Genomic DNA, 18,840 nt, shown 5'->3' with positions numbered 1-18,840 from the left:
GCATAACAGTCCTGAAAATACATTTACTTGATCCCTTCCCGGGTGCAGTTCAAAGGACTGGCATTGACCTTTAAAGCTCTTCAACTTTCTCTGTATGAGCCTACTAATGCCATAAGAACATCTCCACAGGGCCTCCTTTGGGTTTGGGGTGAGGACAAGGGATGCTTGAGGGATCTGAAATTTGGGGGCTCTAGCAACAGCTGACCTGCTGTGCACTTCCTGGACTACAGTGGAAGCTAGTTATCCACCAGCTTTCACACTTCCCAAATGTCTTGACACAATTCTTAGCTGGCTAGTTCAAGTCCAGTTGCCACAAGAAAGACGGGAGCAGCAACAAGAGCCTTGAAGTCGCCAGTCCACAGAAGGCACCTAGAAAGCAGAGTGGACACAGATTGCCTGCACGCTGCTTTTTTGCACTAAAGTGAGATTATTGTATTTCTATTTAAATTACAGTAATTATTTCTAAATCTGCACTTATACATATAAATCAACATGCAATTTTTATGCAAATTTGTGTCCTTTTTATTGGTCCTCTTGCCTGGTCCTTCTTTTTTGGGGGGTGACAAGTTGCTGTCACCCTATTTGTTAACATTATTTGATAACTAGGGTGTACATTTTCAAGCACATACAACTCTTAGGGCTGTGCCCAATACAGTGGTGCCTCGCTAGATGAAAATAATTCGTTCTGCGAGTATTTTTGTCTAGCGATTTTTTGTCTAGCGAAGCACCAATGTAAACCGCGGTTTTCGCTAGACAAAAAAAATATTTTTTTTGGTCTTGGGAGGCAGCCCCATTGACGAATTCGTCTTGCGGGGCAGCCTTCCGCTAGACGAATGCCTTCGTCTAGCGAGTTTTTCGTCTAGCGAGGCATTCGTCTAGCAGGGCACCACTGTATTCTCTGTGCCCTGGAGCGAAGGCTCTTGTGCTAGCAGACAGGTGAATTTTACCGCTGTTCAGCAGAGGAATGAAGCAGCTGCACAAGTGTGACCGTGTTGCACAACAGATCGCACAGTCTATCATGCAACGAAGTTGCCTGCAAGCTGCTTGTGCATTCTCACGCCCAACCACGTTCCACTGGCACAAAACATTTCGCCACTGGAAGTGCACCATTAGGAAGCGTAGCACTACATTGGATAAAACCTCCATGGTATATCTGAATAGTCCTGCTTCCTCTCTGATGTCTGTTTCTATCTTGATTCTAGGATTACCCCTGAAAAACTTGAAATTCCGAATCAAAATTTCCCATTGTAAATGCAGCCAGTATTCAGCCATCTATTCTTCCATACCGCCCCAGATCAAATTTGCTAGACATGTCTCTACCCTAACCTCTCCACTCTCCCATCTGATGATTTGCTTTTCAGAGTGCCTGTTCCACAGAAGTGCAATTTAGCTTTGAAACCGCAAGGCCCGTTTACTGCTAACTATGTGAGATATTGTTTGCATTTACTGCTGCCTACTGAACTAGACCATCAGCCGACTGAGTTTTGTTCATTTCTCCTGTGAGGTTTCCTACAGTAATGATGAAAGCAAATGAATCTGCTGCATAGCAGAGAGTTGCCAAGTGGGGGAGAAACCAAGAAAGGTTCTTTTTCCCATGAAATAATAACTGGGGTGAGAGCAGGCCAGAAGTGTGCAAGATGATGGGAGTACAAATAGGGATGGGAAACCTCTCTGATTCTAATTTTTCCAGTCTTATTGTCAGTTTTCTAAATTTTCACACCAGTTTGCAATGATGATGAATTCATCAGAATTTTAGTCCAAATTTCTCCTTACACGTTTCTTTGCAATTTTGTCTAACTGATACATCTTTCTGCAAAACACCCCCCAATCTTATGCATTTTTGTATGTTAATTACACCAGCATATGCATTTTAATGCACACCTTACCCCAGTATATACGTTTTAGATACATTACTTGGCTTGCATTGCAAAATTCAGTGAATTGGAGATCCACCCCCCCAAAAAAAACCCTGATGTGGAAATTTGGAGAGCCAAACTTAAGACTGGATAAACTAAGAAATCAGGAGAATTAAAAAAAAAAAACTGGCAGATTCACTCACTCCTAGTCATGAAGCTCACTGGCGAATCTTGAGCCAGTCATTGTCTCTTAGTCTAACTTAGTCAAATTAGAAGGGGGGGGGGGAGAACTCTGCACATCTCCTTGAACTCATTTGAGGAAAACTGGGATAGAAATAGCTGTGCAGAGCTGAATAAGAAGCCCCCAGAGCCCCTTCCCATTGCACTGTTGTGGCTGCTTGTTCTCTTGACCTCCTTTTGGGCCAATCTGCATGCCAGAGGAGAGACTTCTGAACAAGACATTCTGACAACTAGCCCAGCATAAAACAAAAACACAAACACAAACACAGCCAGGATAGTTTTTCCTTGTGTGGTTGGCAACTGCACACTCAGTACTGAGATTTAATGGTTTTCCTTATCCCCACAATCTTGAAAGCAGGGTTCATAACAGATAAAGCCCTGACCCTGGACATATAAGAAGAGTGGGGGCAACCAGCCAAGTGCCCTACTCTGAAGCAAATTTATTTTGTATTGTTAATGCAGATATAATTTGCTAATAAATGTCAAAGTGCGTAACGACATTGCTCAGTTCTAAACATTCCTGCTTGAAGTTTCCTTTGTTTTCATAACATGTCGACTGTTAGACTGCAACCCTGCACAGGTCTACTCAGACCTAAGTCCCATTGATTTCATCAGCACTTACTAACTCGTGTGTGCAGAACTGGAGTCTCACAGCTCTACCTAGAAAAACAGATTCTTCTACCTTAAAAATACAAAAATAATTTTTTTTTAAAAAAAAAAAAGCACAGAGGCTGCATGTAGACAGAAACCTGCCTTTATTTCCTCCAGAAACGTGCATTGCAGGGAGCCTATAAAAGGAATGGTGTTTGAAAACAAATTTCCTCCAACCGTAAAAGCACAGTAACATATTACACACTGAACATTTTTAGGCTTACTAATTATTCTTAAAGCTTTGACTTCACTACCCCCTGAAAAAAAAACCAACCCTAGATGTTTGTAGGATTTTATAAAATTTTTATACTTTCCATCCAGGAGCAACTTCAAGCCAAGTTAGAACCAGTGGCATCAGCAGAGAGAATATAATTTTGTAAAAGCCTACATTTGGTCCTTAATTGCACTTATTTCTTGGGAGCTGATATTCTTCTCATGGAAATATCTTGCTCATACTAAATAGAAGACGGTAGTATATACAGAAGTCCCTAAAGTAAACAAGTTGGTTTCTGTGGGAAGGAATCTTTGTGGATGATGGTCTAAAACCAGGAGAAGCAGAAGTGAAATCTGGGGAACCTTCATGAAACGTCAGTGTTTGAGAACTCTAAAGATGTTTAGAGGAGTTATGTGCACAATTGAATATTAATGAATTCCCCCCTTTTTGACCAGTAGGTGGCACACCATACATTATAATATATTATAATGCATTATAATATAATTCCAATTTTCCACATTAAGAACGTAAGAAATGGCTGTTGGATCAGGCCAATGTAGGGTTGCCATATGTCCATAGCTGTCAACCTTTCCCCCCGGTTTTTTTTTTTTTGGGGGGGCGGGAAGATTCCCTTATTATAGCATTGGGAAACAGCAGAGAGGGTTGACAGCTATGTAATGTCTAGAATTAAAACCAAGGTTCAAAAATACAATTATTATTTTTTTGCATTGAGATTTCAGAAAGAAAGAAAGAAAGAAAGAAAGAAAGAAAGAAAGTTCAGCGGGGCAAAACTAATAAAAGCTCAGCCAATAACCAACAACAATGATCTATCATGTTACCTCCTACTTGCATTTTCTCTAAACTAAAAAGTTCCCAATGCTGTAACCTTTCTTCATAGGGGAGTCACTCCACCCCCTTTATCATTTTGACGCCCCTTTTCTGAAGCTTTTCCAATTCTACAATATCCTAGCTTTCTAGTTTCACTCTCTATTTCAGGGTTTGGATTTTCCCACACCTCCAATTCTAACAGCAATTGTAAAAAAAACAAAAGGAAAGAACACTCATGGATTTTTTAAATTACACACACACACACACACACACACACACACACACACACACACACAGAGTGACTAAAGAGCATTTGGATTCAGTGATAGAATGAGAGATCTCCTAACATTTGTTTTGAGTGTCATCGAAGCAAGTTTACTGGTTATTTTATCTGTTATGGCCACAGGTCACTTAAAGAGTGCTTATTCTAATTAGTAGCAAAGCCTTTATTGTAAACTGTAAGGAGAATTTTTCATTTCAATGCATTAATAGAAATCAATTTTTAAAAAAAATTCCGACCCATTTCTTCAAAACAAAAGCATTCATTTGAAATTAGCCATCTTAGCAAATGAACAGCAGGGGGTGCCGTTGTGAAAGTCCACCATTCCTCCCATGTCCAGTTCAATAAACGATGTGGGGAGAGATAATTAAACCAAACATCTGTAGCTGATGTGTGGCAAGTTCTCCTCATCACCACTTGGCAGAATATGAGCTGGGATTGAAGGTTCTCCTGACTATATGGATGCTCCGAGAGTGGGGTGGGGGCAAAGGAAGGCATGCAAGTGCTGCCCCCCTCGACAGGAACTGAAGGAGGCATGGCAAGCACCAGGGGGACACTGGTGGGGGGGGGGCAGGTATGGTGCCTTCTCCCTTGCCCACACATTAAGCTGAGCATCTACAGAGTACCAAGATGAGAAAACTCACTTGGGGGCAGTGTATTTGTCCACCTCGGTGCTGTGCCACTAGCTCTTTCCTGTCAATAGCATAGTAACTCCAGTCATCATAAATTAAGAATAGGGTTATTGGAAAGGGTGGAAGATGGTGGAATCAGGTATTGCTGTGCTTGACAAGGGGCAGAAAGCTTGGTTGCTGAACATAAAGGTGTTTTCACAGTATTGGTGAACACAGTCCCATGTAGATGTTACTGTGTTTGGGTGGAATCAAGGGTTTGCCTACACTTTTGACTCCTATGGCCTGGTGAGAATGAGAATGTTTTGGCTTTGTATGCTTGTCTCTTGCTAACACTCCTCACGCTGCCCCTTTTCTCCCCCTCCCCCTTCTTGGCCTGCTGCAAGTAGCCAGGAAACTATGGAAACTGGAAACTATGGTTACCAGGTTTGGAACAAACCAGGATCTTAAACCATGGTTTGAAGTTAGACCAACTTCTGGCTTGTTCCAAACCTAGTAACTGCAGTTTCCCAGTTGGGACTTAATGGGGATTATGGTTAACTGAAGATTTATGGAATTTGTCGCTGAATGCTGGGAAGGCAAGCTGTTGAATGAGTTGGCAGAAGGTTTGATTCTACCTTGCTCATTCATTAATTTTTATCTTGTTCGTTGATCAAAACACACTCCGTGTTGTCCCACAGCTCTTGGATGGATGTTACCAGTGGAAAATCCCTGGGTGACCATGGGGCCAGTCACTCTCTCTAAGCAAGCCTTAGCTAGATCGCTAGGTTGTTGTAACGATAATCCTATGTAAACCACTCTGAGCTCCTTGGAGAAAGGGCAGAGCACAATTGTAATAAATAAATGACACAAGTGGTCTCTACAGTAAACATTGTGCACATGCCAAGCAAATGCTTAATTGCTGATGGGAGTGGGGAGCCTCTGCCAGTGCAGGAACTTAGGAAATGTATCACAGCTTGTGCATTAAAAAATGAACAGCGCCCAAATCTGCTGGGAAAACAGTCTTTCCAGCAATTCTCCCCCCCTCCCTTGTTTGCTTTCAGCAGTAATTCTTCGGTTGCCACAATTTATTTCATACACTGAGGAATCTCCCCTCAAAGTGGCCAAAAGAGGTGTGATTAGAGTGCTGACTTAACAATTATTTTAAAGGCACAAAACATTTAGGAAGCGTTGTTAAATTTGGGTGTGCAAGCCGTGCTGTTGGACTACAACTCCCAGCAACCCTTTAGCAACACGGGCCACGGGGAGGAATGATGAAAATTGCAGTCCAGCACTGTAAAACCTAACATGACAAAAAACCACATGGCATGTCCTTTCCTGCTACCATTTCCCCCTGCCGCAGTGCTTCCAAAAACATCCCATATTGGAATAATCTGGGTCTATGGGAATAATCTGGTTGATGCATGAAATTCTAGTCATTTCTGGTCAAAAGAGAAGGCTGTTTTTCTCTTAATAGAATAATCTGGATTTTACTTCCCCGGATGTCAGAACTGAAATTAAACAAAAACTTTGTAAATAAAAAAGAGAAAGGGAAGCAGAATGGGGGGCGGCGCCAGTCAGTTTTAATATAATGAAGCCCTCAAATAGCATACTCAGCTATTAAAAACATTCTCAAGCAGAAAGCCCTTTGTACCAAAGGCAAAATGATACTAAGAAGGCTAAGACCGAGAGCACTAACAATATTTTAACACTATGTGACTTAAAGCAGTTGAATGTGAGGTGCAGGTTGCTCTTGTACAAATGGTTGCCAAAGCAGAGCTGGAAAACATGACTTCACCACAGCAATACCCTTGGTACGGACGGGGGAACAACCGAGCTGCATGTCCCAATATCCGTCGGTCTGGCGCCACTATTTTAAAAAGCTATTTGTAGAACTATTTGCATCCATATATTTCTATCGTTATTTTTGGTCTTCTAGATGTAGACTTTCTCTCCCTCCCCTTTCCCCCTTTTCTCTGGTAGCAAGGAAAAATGTGTGTGCGTCCCCCGTCCTGCCAAAGTAATGAAAATGGAAATGGCACTGCCGACTCATTTTAACAATTTGTTTTCAAGCTCTGATCTTTTCCAAGTATATGAGTAAGAAATGGGTTTGTACGCACACTTGCTGACTTTGATTAAGCACGATGCACAGTGCTGGCCTATCCCAACAGTTGGCAACTAGACATGCTCTGTGTGCTTGTGTGATGTTTGAGGATGAGGGGAGACAGGCCAAGTCCTTTGCTCAGGTCCCCAGGGCTCTATCTAGGTTCCAAGGCGTACCCCTACTATGCCTCCATCACTTCCTGGTTGCCCTGGTAACAGAGGCAGCCTTTGGCAATCTCCTGTTTGGAAGGGAGCGGGGCGGGAATCAATGAAGTCCTGCCAGATTAACGGCCAGCTCTCTTAGGCCCCATGTATCAATGGCTGCTAAACCTGATGCAAACCTGACTCTACCTCCACTGTCAGAGGCAGTAAGCTTCTGAATAACGACAGGTGGGGAGAGTGTTATTGCGCTTAGGCCCTGCTTGCAGTATCTGCTTGATCACTGGGGGTCTGGCCAGCCACTGTGAGAACAGGATGCTCAGTGATACAGACCAGATTGGCTTCCTCATCCATATACCTTCCAACATTTCCCCTATAAAAATAGGGGCATCCTATTCCTCCTCCTCCTCCTCCTCCTCCTCCTCCTCCTTCTTCCTACTACTACTACCCCGCCCATCTGTCTGGTTTGCCCCAGCCAGTCTGGGCGGCATCCAGCATATATAGGTAAATACACAATAAAACATTAAACATTTTTTTAAAAAAATAAACCCTATACAGATGAGAGCCAGTGTGGTGTAGTGGTTAAGAGCGGTAGACTCGTAATCTGGGGAACCGGGTTCGCGTCTCCGCTCCTCCACATGCAGCTGCTGGGTGACCTTGGGCTAGTCACATTTCTTGGAAGTCTCTCAGCCCCACTCACCTCACAGAGTGTTTGTTGTGGGGGAGGAAGGGAAAGGAGAATGTTAGCCGCTTTGAGACTCCTTCGGGATATCAAATCCAAACTCTTCTTCTCTTCTTCTTCTCAAGGTTGTATAGTTACTTATCCCCTTGGCTCTCCACAGGCCCTCATAGTAGTGGAAGTCTTCTTCCAGCCGGGAGGGGAGAGAGGGGTCCGCCTTGGGTGTCAGGTCGGAGACTCTGACTCTTCTGCGGAAGAGGAGACAAGCAGGGGTCTCAAGTCTCCAGCCTCATGATTTGATTTGGGGTCTCTCTTGGGGTTCAGTGTTTGAACAGGGGAAGGAAGAAGGCATGTATTTCTCCCGTCACATCACTGATGGGTGAACACTTTGAGGACCATGTGTATTTTACTGTCTGTTTCTATGGCATTTTTGTGTTTTAAATCTTCGGAGGCTCTTTTCAGGCTCTTTGGGAAAATCAGTTAATAAATGTAATTAATCATAGTAAATATAATAATTCAATGGGCTCAAGGTCCTTTGCTCCACTTTCCACATAGGACAGCAAGTTCTGGCTACTCCTGATCAGGGCCAGCATTATAACCCAGTGTTATAATGCTGAATTATCCTGATGTTTTCTACATCAAGTCTCCCCAAACCTGGTGCCCTCCAAATGTTGCTATGGGACTCCAACTCCCCTCCTCTCCCTGCCCCCCCTGGACCTGCTGTCTGGGGCTGATGGGACTTGGGAAACTAATTCTAGACCCTGTAAATGTAAGCTGAGGAAAAAAGCACCCAAGGGTGCAAGTGGGAGCCCTGCAGAGGTGGGGGTGTGTATTTTAGGGTTGAGTGAAAAATGATCTCCCAGAATTCCTCATCCTATTTGTGGGTGGGGGAGTATTCACCTGAATATTTTGGATGGGGTGGTGGTTGTGGCGGAATAATGCCTGCTGATGGTTCAGGTTCATCATGGGTTAACCTATCACTCCCATGTTAGGTAGGTGTTCCCTGGGAGGCGGAGCTAGTTGGCATTCTAAAAGGAGGGGGAACAACCGTTAAAAGGCAGTTGGGGGTTTGGCAGTTGGGGGTGGGGGATTAGAGAGGAAAAAATGTGAGGTTAGGCTTTGGGGAATGGGAGAAAAGGTCATTACCATAGCTAAAGGGATGCAGGAAATATTATAACAAAGCTGAATTACATGAGAAGAAGATTTGTACCAGTAATAACCCGAGACATCCATGTTTTCAAGTTACCTAATAAAGTTAAATGTGCTTAAATGTTCGTTGACTCTGGCAGTGTATCAGTACCTTAAGAGGTGTGACTAAGAGGAGAGAACAAAGCTTTCCTGTGGAAGAGGAAACTGTTTGCTTATTCTCCTGTCATACAGAGGGCTGGACAGTGAAGCCAAGTGTGCTACTTATTTGCCTAAAGGGGAGGCAAACTGCAGTAGTTGGGAACCCTGGTAGGGAGATCCCATAGGTGGCAAGAGGTTTTCAACCGTAGAGCCCTGAGGTACCCCAGAGACAGCTCCTGTATGAACACTGAAGGATTCATCCTAGTTGTCAGTGGAACCTAGGGAGAGTCACTGTTGGGGAAGTATTGAAGGGGAGGGAACAGGATCCCTCACAGTGGTGGTAATGCTGTTTCAATCTGGATGGTGGAAAAAAAAGGAACCTCAGAAAATTCACCAGAAAACTCCCTGGGAAAATTGCTGGCTCATGTAACACCCAGCATGGGATTTAGAAAGGTCAAATAACCAAGGTCCTTGGTCCAAGGAGCATCTTTAAAAACTGGGCAGGTGGTGGGGGGCACAAATATTCAGGATGTCTCCCTCTTTCCCATGACTTTACCTTCTGCACAACCAGCAGCACTTTACGCAACAGGTCTGGAAAACCGGAAAGGTCCAGAAAGTCAGTCAATCCATCTGAACCACTTTCAACACAAGAACAGAAGAATGGCTGCTTTCTGGCTGCCAACTGCTCCAACTGACTGGTCTTTCAGCTTAGCCAAGGATCCTTTCAAGAAACTCACCTGGCCTCCTAGGAAACAAAACATTCCACAGGATTCCACAGCTGATTGTGAGGTCAGAGCCTGGCCAAGGACTGGAGCCAATGGGCTCCGGGCTCCAGGAATGCCCTCTCTGCCAGGCCCATGTCACCTGGGCAACTTCGGGTAGCTGCCAAGCATCTGCCCCTTCCCCCTTGCATTTATCTCAATCAATTTTATTTCAGCTTTAAGCTCATAGAAAAAACAAAGGCAAATACGAGGGAAATACACACACACTGTTTGATTTAAAATTGGTAACAATAAAAGACTTAATAAGCATGTAAAATTAGATAAATAATATAAGGAGATTTCAGCTCCTAAACAGCAGCACATTACGTCTCTTGTATGTCAGAACGGAAGTTAAAAATTTCGCGATCTGTATCTTGCAATAAAAAAGTAAGTTGGAAATCTGCCAGGTGCCCAGACAATTTGTGAATTAATGGTAACAATAAATTCTTCCGGACGGCACAGTATAAAGGGCATATAAACACTGTATGATGAAGTGTTTCAATCGTTCTATTATCACAAGAACATAAAACCGAAACTTGACCTTTAGAGAATCTATGAAAAAGGGAATTCGAAGGGAAAACATTAAAACGCGACCCCCCCACTCCATTTATCTCCAAGCAGAGGGCTCAGGCAGCTCAATCCAGGCTCCTTTTGGAGTTCCTCCAAATCCTCCCAACTTTGCACTCCTCTGGAGAATTGAAGGAAATAAGGCAGGCCATGACTGCGGTCCACTTTCTGGCACCTCCTTTAAACCCACCTGTTTGCCCAGGAGTCGGTTGGCTAGTGGTCCATCATTTGGTCATGGTGTATCATATGTTCCAGTGGGTTGGATGTTCTTTTAAAGTTTTTCTTGTCCCCCCTCCCCTTCATTGTATTATGGAACCACCTTCTCTCTCCACCTGGGCGCTCACCCAAGTTTGCCGCCTCTAAGCATTTTTTAAAAAACCTGTTTGTGCACCTAGAAGCCTTTCTTGGTGCTTTATTGTATTATTGCATGGAATCTCCACCTTTTCCCCGAGGAACTCAAAAGTGGTGTACAAGATGCAATTCCTCTCTCCAAATTATCCTCACAATAACCCTGTGAGGTAGGCTAGGCTGAGAGCCTGAGCTTTATAGCCAAGAAGGGATTTGAACCCTGGACACCTGGGTCCTAGTCCGGTCTGGACACCGCTGTATATTTAACAACTTGCATGGGTTTAAAGGGGGATTAGACAATGAAGGAAAAGGTAAACAATGGCTACTGGCCATGGTTGCAATACTTTGCCATTACAATCAAAAGCAGCAATGCTTTGGAACAGGGCTGGCCAAAGACATTTTGGCACCTGGATTGGGGTTATTGGTTATTGGTGAGCATCAGGAAATCAAGGGCCGAACTCCACTGGAGACACATAGGCAACCCCCTCCCAGTTTCCGCCAGCCTCTCTGCCCTGCTCTCGGATCATTACCCAGGAAAGCACTTTGCTTTATTCTATCTTTATTTCTATAACCCAGTTGAAGAACCAAGTTGTAAACTTTGCAGAGGAGAAGACATCAGCTCTGATGATATGGAATAGTTCGAGGATATTGAATGAGGGGCTCTTGCTCTTAGAGTTCCTTCACTGGCCCTGACAGAGAACTGGGTGGGGGGGGGAGATACACAGGAAGGGAGGGTGAGAAAGGCAACGGGAGTGGGGGGAATAAAGAAATAACCAGGGGTGCCCAAACTTTTTTCAAAGAGGGCCAGATTTGATGAAGTGAACATGAGTGAGGGCCGACCAAAGTTGTTGACCTTTTATTAGGATTGAGCTTCTTTTAGGATTTGACCCCAGTAAATAAACTGCCACAGGGGGTGGATTAAACCAGTCGGCAGGTCAGATTAGGCCCCCAAAACGGGCTTTGGACATGCCTGGAATAACCCCGGCAGCGACAGGAGGTGGAAGAAGATAGCCTGCTCTTTTTTTTAGTGCCACTTTCTCAGTGTGTCTCCTTTATTGATGTCATTTACCTTTTCCTCCAAGGAGCTTAAGAGGGTGTCCATGGATTCCCTCCTCAATTAATCCTCACAACAACCCTGTGAGGTAGCTTAGGTTGAGAGGCAGCAACCGGCCGCCACCTCCATCCTCCAATGTGCAAAGCAGTGGATGCCTCTGAACAATCTCTGTTCCTAGGGGCTGTTACTCTTGCACTGCTGCTTGTGGGCCCCCCCTGAGAACAGGCTGCAGGTCTGGCTGGGCCCCTTGGGCCTGATCCTGCTGCAGAGCTCTTTGGAGGCTGTGCTCCGATGGTTGGCCCTTCCCTGAGTGGGGGCATTGGTGGCGAGGCAAGGGACGTCTCCCTCTGCTCCTGACCCACCCAGGAAGAAGCGGAGGCCTGCGCCAGCTGCAGAGTGGGGGCTGGTCTGCAGGAGAAGCAGCCTTGCTGTGGATCTTAAGCAGTTATTCTAGATTTGGGAAAATGAGGGCCAGCTCCTCCTGCGACAGCAGAGAAAAGGTGATCTCATTGCCAATTGGAGGGTCTACAACCATAACCAGATCATGGATGAAGGATGTCTTACTCAGAGCCAACCCAGCATTCAGCAACAGCAGCCTCAGACCTGAGGGCTGGCTGACAGGACAACAGTAATTCTCCAGGTTAGAGGAAGGGCTGGCACACAGCACAGTCACTACCATAATTGCCTGTGTCGTGTGCCCCTTAGCTGGCCATACCCCACCCCCCCATGGCCAATACCACTGCGATTGGGGTCACCTCTGCTCTCTCCAGCTCCTCTCCTCCCAGGAACATCATATATCCCTTAATTTGTAAGTATTATGATTATGATTATTAAAAGGCTTCATGAAAACTCTTCAGCATTTTAGTGCAAATTTATCCTAATATACACAATTTTGTACACCATTTCCCCTAACATACAACTTTTTGAAATACCATTTCCCCTAATAGAATGCATTTTAAGCACTTTACCGTAGCATATGCATTCTGTACACGTTACTTGATTTGCACTACAAAATCCAGAGAAGGGCAAACTTTTGAAGAATGGGTCTGTTTCAGTTCCAGATATTTTTTTTTGAAAGTGTGAACTTTCAGAGGTCTGCCCCTGTGCACATGCCTTTTCTCTAAACCCAGTTTGGCAACCGATATATCTCCGTGTGAAACACCCACCTCACTAATAATGGGAGTGACATGCAAAAGTCAGTTTGCAACACACTGTTCTGCTCTTCCAATGTTTCATTGCACTGCAACCTGACTACGAAACAGAACTTAACATGTGGCTGATGAAAGAAGGTTTGTGGGCCGTCGACAATTAGCACCTGTGATTGCAGGTGACCCCCTTAACTGATAACTCCTCAAGGAATTCTTGCAACTATGCACAAACACCTTGCCCGTTGCAACTGGGCATTTTGCTAACTAGTAGACAGCAGCACAGCCCCAGTTTATAGCCAGTTCTACTCTGGAGAGGTGCTGAGCTGAGAGCAGACTTTTGTGGCTTGGCATCTACCATATTGGCCCAAATATAAACCACACTTCCTCCCCCCCAAAAAAATTCTGATCCAAAAAAGTTAAAGTGCGGCTTATATTCGCAACCTTATGATATTGCTGCTGAAACAGCTGCCCAGGAGGGCCATTGGGAGGGCAATGGCACACCGCCCGCTCACGGTGTCAGGAGGTGGGCACACACCAGCGCTGGCTTGGGGAGCAGGGTGATGTGCGTCGGCTGCCCCCTGTTCAGGGCGGTAGTGCTAGGAGGCGGGCTGCGTCCGCAAATAAGCCTTGAATTTTAAAGGTGCAGCTTATTTGCGGGTGCGGCTTATATTCGGGCCAATACGGTAATAAGCCTAATGCTTTTTGTCTCCTTACTGGAGCTCCATCTTGTTAGCTACAAACCATATTCTGCAACCAGGAGTCCTTGCAGAACTCTCAGGATGGGTATAAGAATGGGTAGTATCCATTACTGCGGTTCGTTGCAATCTGGACAAACCAGAGCCTCAAAAAGCATGAATGGGGTGGGGACACTGAGCAGACAGAGGAGGATAGTTGGAGAGCTGAGTTCCTGAGAAACAAAACAGCTGGCTGTGAAACCAACACGTTTAAGATCTTCTGCAGCTCTTGGGGCTGTTAAACAACGTGGTTAGCCACAGATTGTCTTATGGAAACAAGTATGTGTGTGTGTGTGTGTGTGTGTCTGAGAGAGAGACAGAGAGAGATTTTAGTGGATGGGATTGGAAAGGAACAGGGTGCATAAGGGTGACATGCCTAATAAAAACACATGCTCCACGATTAATGTTCTGTTGCTTTTTACTAGTAACATATTTCCCCTTTTCTTTCAAATACTGTCCAAGACTTCAGATGAACTTTTCAGCACAAAATTATGGGGAGGGAAAGAAGGTGGTGGTGGTTTTGGTGCATATTCCTCTCCTTACCTTTTACTGGGCACTGCAGGGTAACGCTCGCTCCTGTTCTTGCCAGGATTGTACCTCCAACAGTTGCAGAAATGTTCCGAAGCTCAAAATTTGTGACGTTTGTTACAGAAAACAGTATGGTGGGAGCCTCTGCAAAGGACAGAATAGGGTGAGGGGAGCGAGAAGGAGCAATCATTAGCTAGTCTGAGAATTCGGACTCCTAAGTCACACTCAGGTGTGACCAAGAAACAATGCAATAAGGGAGGGGCTATGCAGATGGGAGCTGTATGCCGGTGGGAGTTGCCCATGTCCTACTTTGGTCTTTCTCATTACTACCATTTATTCATTATCCCTTACCTGTTAGTCCCCATCAGTTACCGCTCTCAGCAGTCATGTTTACCTATTGTAAGGTTCTCAGTTCGTTGCTCATGAGTAAGCAGCCAAACCTCCGAGTTTTCCTTTAAAGTTTTATTGTGCAAATTATGTACAGTGCAGAGCGCAAAAATGCATGTCTGTCTCAAGTGGCGTCAGAATCTGGGAATGGTCCCTTCCGGTTCTGACCCCAACAAAAGAGTTTCGGTATACGAAAACCACGCCTTCCATTCCTCCTTTTCACCCCACGGCGCCTTTGGGGCGATGGAAACTGCGTTTCCCCTGCATCGGCCTGGGTCCCAAGAGAGTGTGGGGCCTCTCTTACATCCCCAGAGCCTCGACTCCTTTCCCCCTGAGAAACCTCCCCCTACCCACTAGAAGCATCGCTGCTCCTTTCGCTGCTGGAGGAGGTGCTGCTGGTCAGGTGGGACTGAGGCTCTCTGTAGCATCCCGAGAGCCCTTCCACCACCTTGCACTGCACCGGGGATAGTTCCCTGACACCTATCCAAGTAAACTCCACTTACCTGTTCTGGCCCCTGTGAGCTAGTTTTTTAAATCATTCAATTTATGTATCATTTCACACAGCCGGAGGAGTTCCAAAACAATTAACAGGGACAATAACATGCAAATATACCATGAAGACACATTAAAATAAAAGAAATATACGGAAAGTTTTAAAATGTTTTTATATATTCTACTGTAAATGCTTTGGAATGTTTTGAGTTGGATTTTAAAATGTTTTGAAACACTTTAAGCATGTTTTGTTTTGTTTTAAATTGAATTGTTTTTAACTTTCTGATATTTGTTGCCCGAGGCTACATTGAAAGGAAGGGCAGAATATATATATATATATATATATATATATATATATATATATATATATGTGTGTGTGTGTGTGTGTGTATATATATATATGTGTGTGTGTGTGTGTGTGTATATATGTATATGGCATATATCCACCGAAATCACCAACAACATAAAAAATGCCCATATAAATCACCAAAAATAAATGGCCAAAAACATCAGACCATTAGCTCTGTTCATATGTCCAAGAGAATAAAAACATCTTCACCCGGCCTTTTGCATGAAATAAAAACAAATAAAAAAATAAATACATGCCGTTTGGGAGGGGGAACAGAAAAAATATATATAGGGAAATTGTTCATGGTAAAGAAAGTGGGAAAGCAATTAAATTAAATGCTACCTGAATAAAACAGAGTAGAAGATTCTGTGTCAGAACCAAACTCATTCTCCACAATGCAGCGATATAAACCCATTTCTTTCCTGGTGGGGTTCAAAATTTGGATTTTCCCGCTGTCTTCCAAAACAACTCTGCAGAAGGTTCAAGGAATAGACAAGATTTAACCAGAGATGAGCAAAATTCATTTAGTTCAACACTGGCCTGCTTTGCATTTCACACTAAGCCAAACTCCCAGGTCACTTTGCTGCTGCACCCAAGGTGTATCCTATAGTCTATACCTAGCTCATGGTTTGTCCAGGTCATTAGTAGGGGCATCAGAGAATTCCAACAAACACTCATATTGCTGAGGTTCACTTATTTCTCCAAGCATCAAAATGGAAAACAATCCAGTTGTGGTTGTTTTCTGTCCACAGCTAATATGAAATTGATCACGGGGTGGGATAATGTAATGACAACATAACTTATGTTGTTAGTTACATGTAAGTTATGTAATTTTGCTGCAGCGGACTGTGAGATGAGCGACATAGTTTTGGGTGGAAGATGAACTGCAGCAGAACAGAAACAGCGCTGCAGGAAATAAAGGCACGGCAGAATGGAAAACGATGCCTCTTTACATCCTTAAGTCATTGGAGAACAACAGTGGGGCAATTCTGCATTGTGGGCTTCCCATAGCCATCTAGATGCCTACTGTGGGAAACAGGATGCTGAGCTAGATAGGCCTTTGGCACGATCCAGAAAGTATGAAACAGACCAGTATCAAGCCAATTCTATAGCATCAAGCTCAAGGAGAACACATGCTTTGCCTTCTGTTGTGTATCCTGTTCCCCTACAGTGAATCTTCCTGGGCTTCTCTTTTCTAACTCTACATCGGCCAAAAAGCACCAACTAGGTTTGCTCATCTCTTCACAATTCTGAGGTTCATGAATATCATACTCTGTTGAGTAAACAATAGGTCAAATTAATCTCCCATTCCCACTATCTTTAGCCATGTGCTATTACCACAGCTGGGTTTGAAGTGGACTCTAATTTTGAAAATGTCAATGGCTACCTTCTTAACAGACTCTGATGCCCACAATGAATGCTAATGCAGTAAAATGAGTAAGCAGGAGTGGTTTTCACAGCTGGTTCCTTTTTTTTATACTGTAATTATTTGACAGTGATATCACGACTCACTGAGAAAAACACAAAAAGCATAGATTCCCTTTTACTTACTTCTCAAAGGAATTTAACTCCATTCCATCTTTCGTCCATGTATACTTAGGGTTGCCAACACCAACAGTTTCACAAAGCAAATGTACAATGCGGGTGTCTTTTGTTAAAAAGACCGTACTCCCAATATGTACCATTTCCGTTCTGTTCCAAAGAATCCTGGGCCCTTCTTTGTGCCTCACAATAACTGGACCTTTTTGGCTCAGCGTCGATGCGTTGCCTTGGGGTTTCGTGCTGAGATTATCAGGCACGTCTGCAGATTTGCCAGGTTTCCTGGAAGGTGGCTTTTTGCTTTGAGGCTCCTTCTGTATATCAGAAGCAGAATGAGGTGGTTTGGACAACTCGGCAATCAACTGGTAGACGAGCTGGGAAGCCAATTCATCATTGACCTCTCCCGCCTCAACAAGGTGACTCAAATTCTTTATCAGCTCCTCGAAATGTACTGTATCCATACTGTAGGCGCCGGGGAGAACCACTGCCTCCAGCCGCTTATTTTTGAATCCACGAGAGCCACGTTCTTCCGCTGAATTTCTCGTGTGAGTTTCCAGGTGTCGCAGAAAAGGCTGGTCGTTCACCTGCCCATCGCCCAGATACTGCTCGCTCTTCTGGCTCCACAGTTGCCACATCTGACTCATTTTGTGCCACTTTGCTCCAAAGCTGTTGGCTTCGTTGCGCTCTGTGCTGCTGCTCTCACCCGTGCGCTTACCAAAAGCGGGCGGTTCTATCAGCTTGTTGTCTGTGCCGATGAGCTTAAGAACAAACGTCTCCTGCGCTGAGCCTGCAATGCACTTGTACACCCCGATATCTGAAGCCTCAAGACTGTTGACCTTGAGCGATCCCGATTTAGTGACGCCAAGTCGCTTAGAGATCTGGAGGTGCTGCCCGTCTTTCTCCCATTGGATAAGCGACTTTTGGAACCTCCGGACGGGGCACTTAATGACAACAGATGTTTTTGGAAGCAGGTAAGCTCGGCTTCCGATAGTAAAATTTATGCGCTTCTCTTGCCTTGTTTGTATGTAGACTCTGTGGATGCTGAGGATCTGTGGTCCAAGGGAAGCATATTTCCCAAAAAGTTTAGGTTTAATCTCTGAAATGATAAAGTCATAGTGGGGGTGGGGTGTGTGTGTGACACATTTAACCAGTTTCTTTCCCATCTGTCAAAACAAAATAATAAAAAAATTCTTTCCAGTAGCACCTTAGAGACCAACTAAGTTTGTTCTTGGTATGAGCTTTCGTGTGCATGCACACTTCTTCAGATACACTGAAACGGATACAGATACACTGAAACGGATACTTCAGATACACTGAAACTGTATCTGAAGAAGTGTGCATGCACACGAAAGCTCATACCAAGAACAAACTTAGTTGGTCTCTAAGGTGCTACTGGAAAGAATTTTTTTTATTTTTTTATTTTTGTTTTGTTTTGACTATGGCAGACCAACACAGCTACCCACCTGTAATTTTCCCATCAGTGTTTGTTTCATTTCTGCAAACCTCATTTACCCAGAAGTGCTTCTAGTCATTGTTTCTTTCAACAGGATATTGAACTTGGAAGTTTGATATCCTAATCCCTAGCATACTTACCGTATTTTTCCGTGTACAGTATAAGATGACGCTTCCCCCCAAATTCTTAAAGTTCAAAATTGGGGGTAGTCTTATACACGGAATGTTGCAATTAAATATATAAATACCATACATGCTCCGGCAGTTGCAGCTCCTCGCAGGGGAGGGGAGGCGCGCACTGGGGGGGGGGGGGCTTCCAGAGTCTGCCTACCCCCTCCCACTCAGCCACCCTACAGCTTGGGGGGGGGGGAGGCAGCGCAGGGCCTGCGCACGCCCAAGAGGCAGAGTGCAGTTTGCTCCCCTGAATGTTTGAGAGTGGATGATGATAAAATAGGCATTAGAATTTGGGCATATTATTGAGTTTGATTCTTGGACAAAATTGTGGAATGGAAATTTGAAATTTACAGCATGTATGGCATTAAAGGAAAATGTAATGAAGATGATGTATAGATGGTA

At 44.3% G+C, this 18,840-nt stretch overlaps 1 protein-coding gene across 2 annotated transcripts in view; it reads right to left on the bottom strand.

Annotated features, from left to right (window-relative positions):
• The window catches only part of ADAMTSL3 (ADAMTS like 3), a 267,862-nt gene that overhangs the window by 22,949 nt on the left and 226,073 nt on the right, over positions 1–18,840 (bottom strand). For both annotated transcript variants that reach the window (XM_033166904.1, XM_033166905.1), the window contains exons 21-23: positions 16,825–17,908; positions 15,616–15,743; positions 14,061–14,189 (exon numbers count right to left, since the gene is read on the bottom strand). In XM_033166904.1, coding sequence (XP_033022795.1) covers positions 14,061–14,189; positions 15,616–15,743; positions 16,825–17,908 — 1,341 coding nt within the window. The remainder of the gene's footprint in view (positions 1–14,060; positions 14,190–15,615; positions 15,744–16,824; positions 17,909–18,840) is intronic.

The sequence above is a fragment of the Lacerta agilis genome, chromosome 13 (genome assembly GCF_009819535.1).
Source record: "Lacerta agilis isolate rLacAgi1 chromosome 13, rLacAgi1.pri, whole genome shotgun sequence".
Lineage (NCBI taxonomy): Eukaryota > Metazoa > Chordata > Lepidosauria > Squamata > Lacertidae > Lacerta > Lacerta agilis.
The sequence above is the reverse complement of the archived record's forward strand: the minus strand, read 5'-3'. Positions and strand labels throughout refer to the sequence as shown.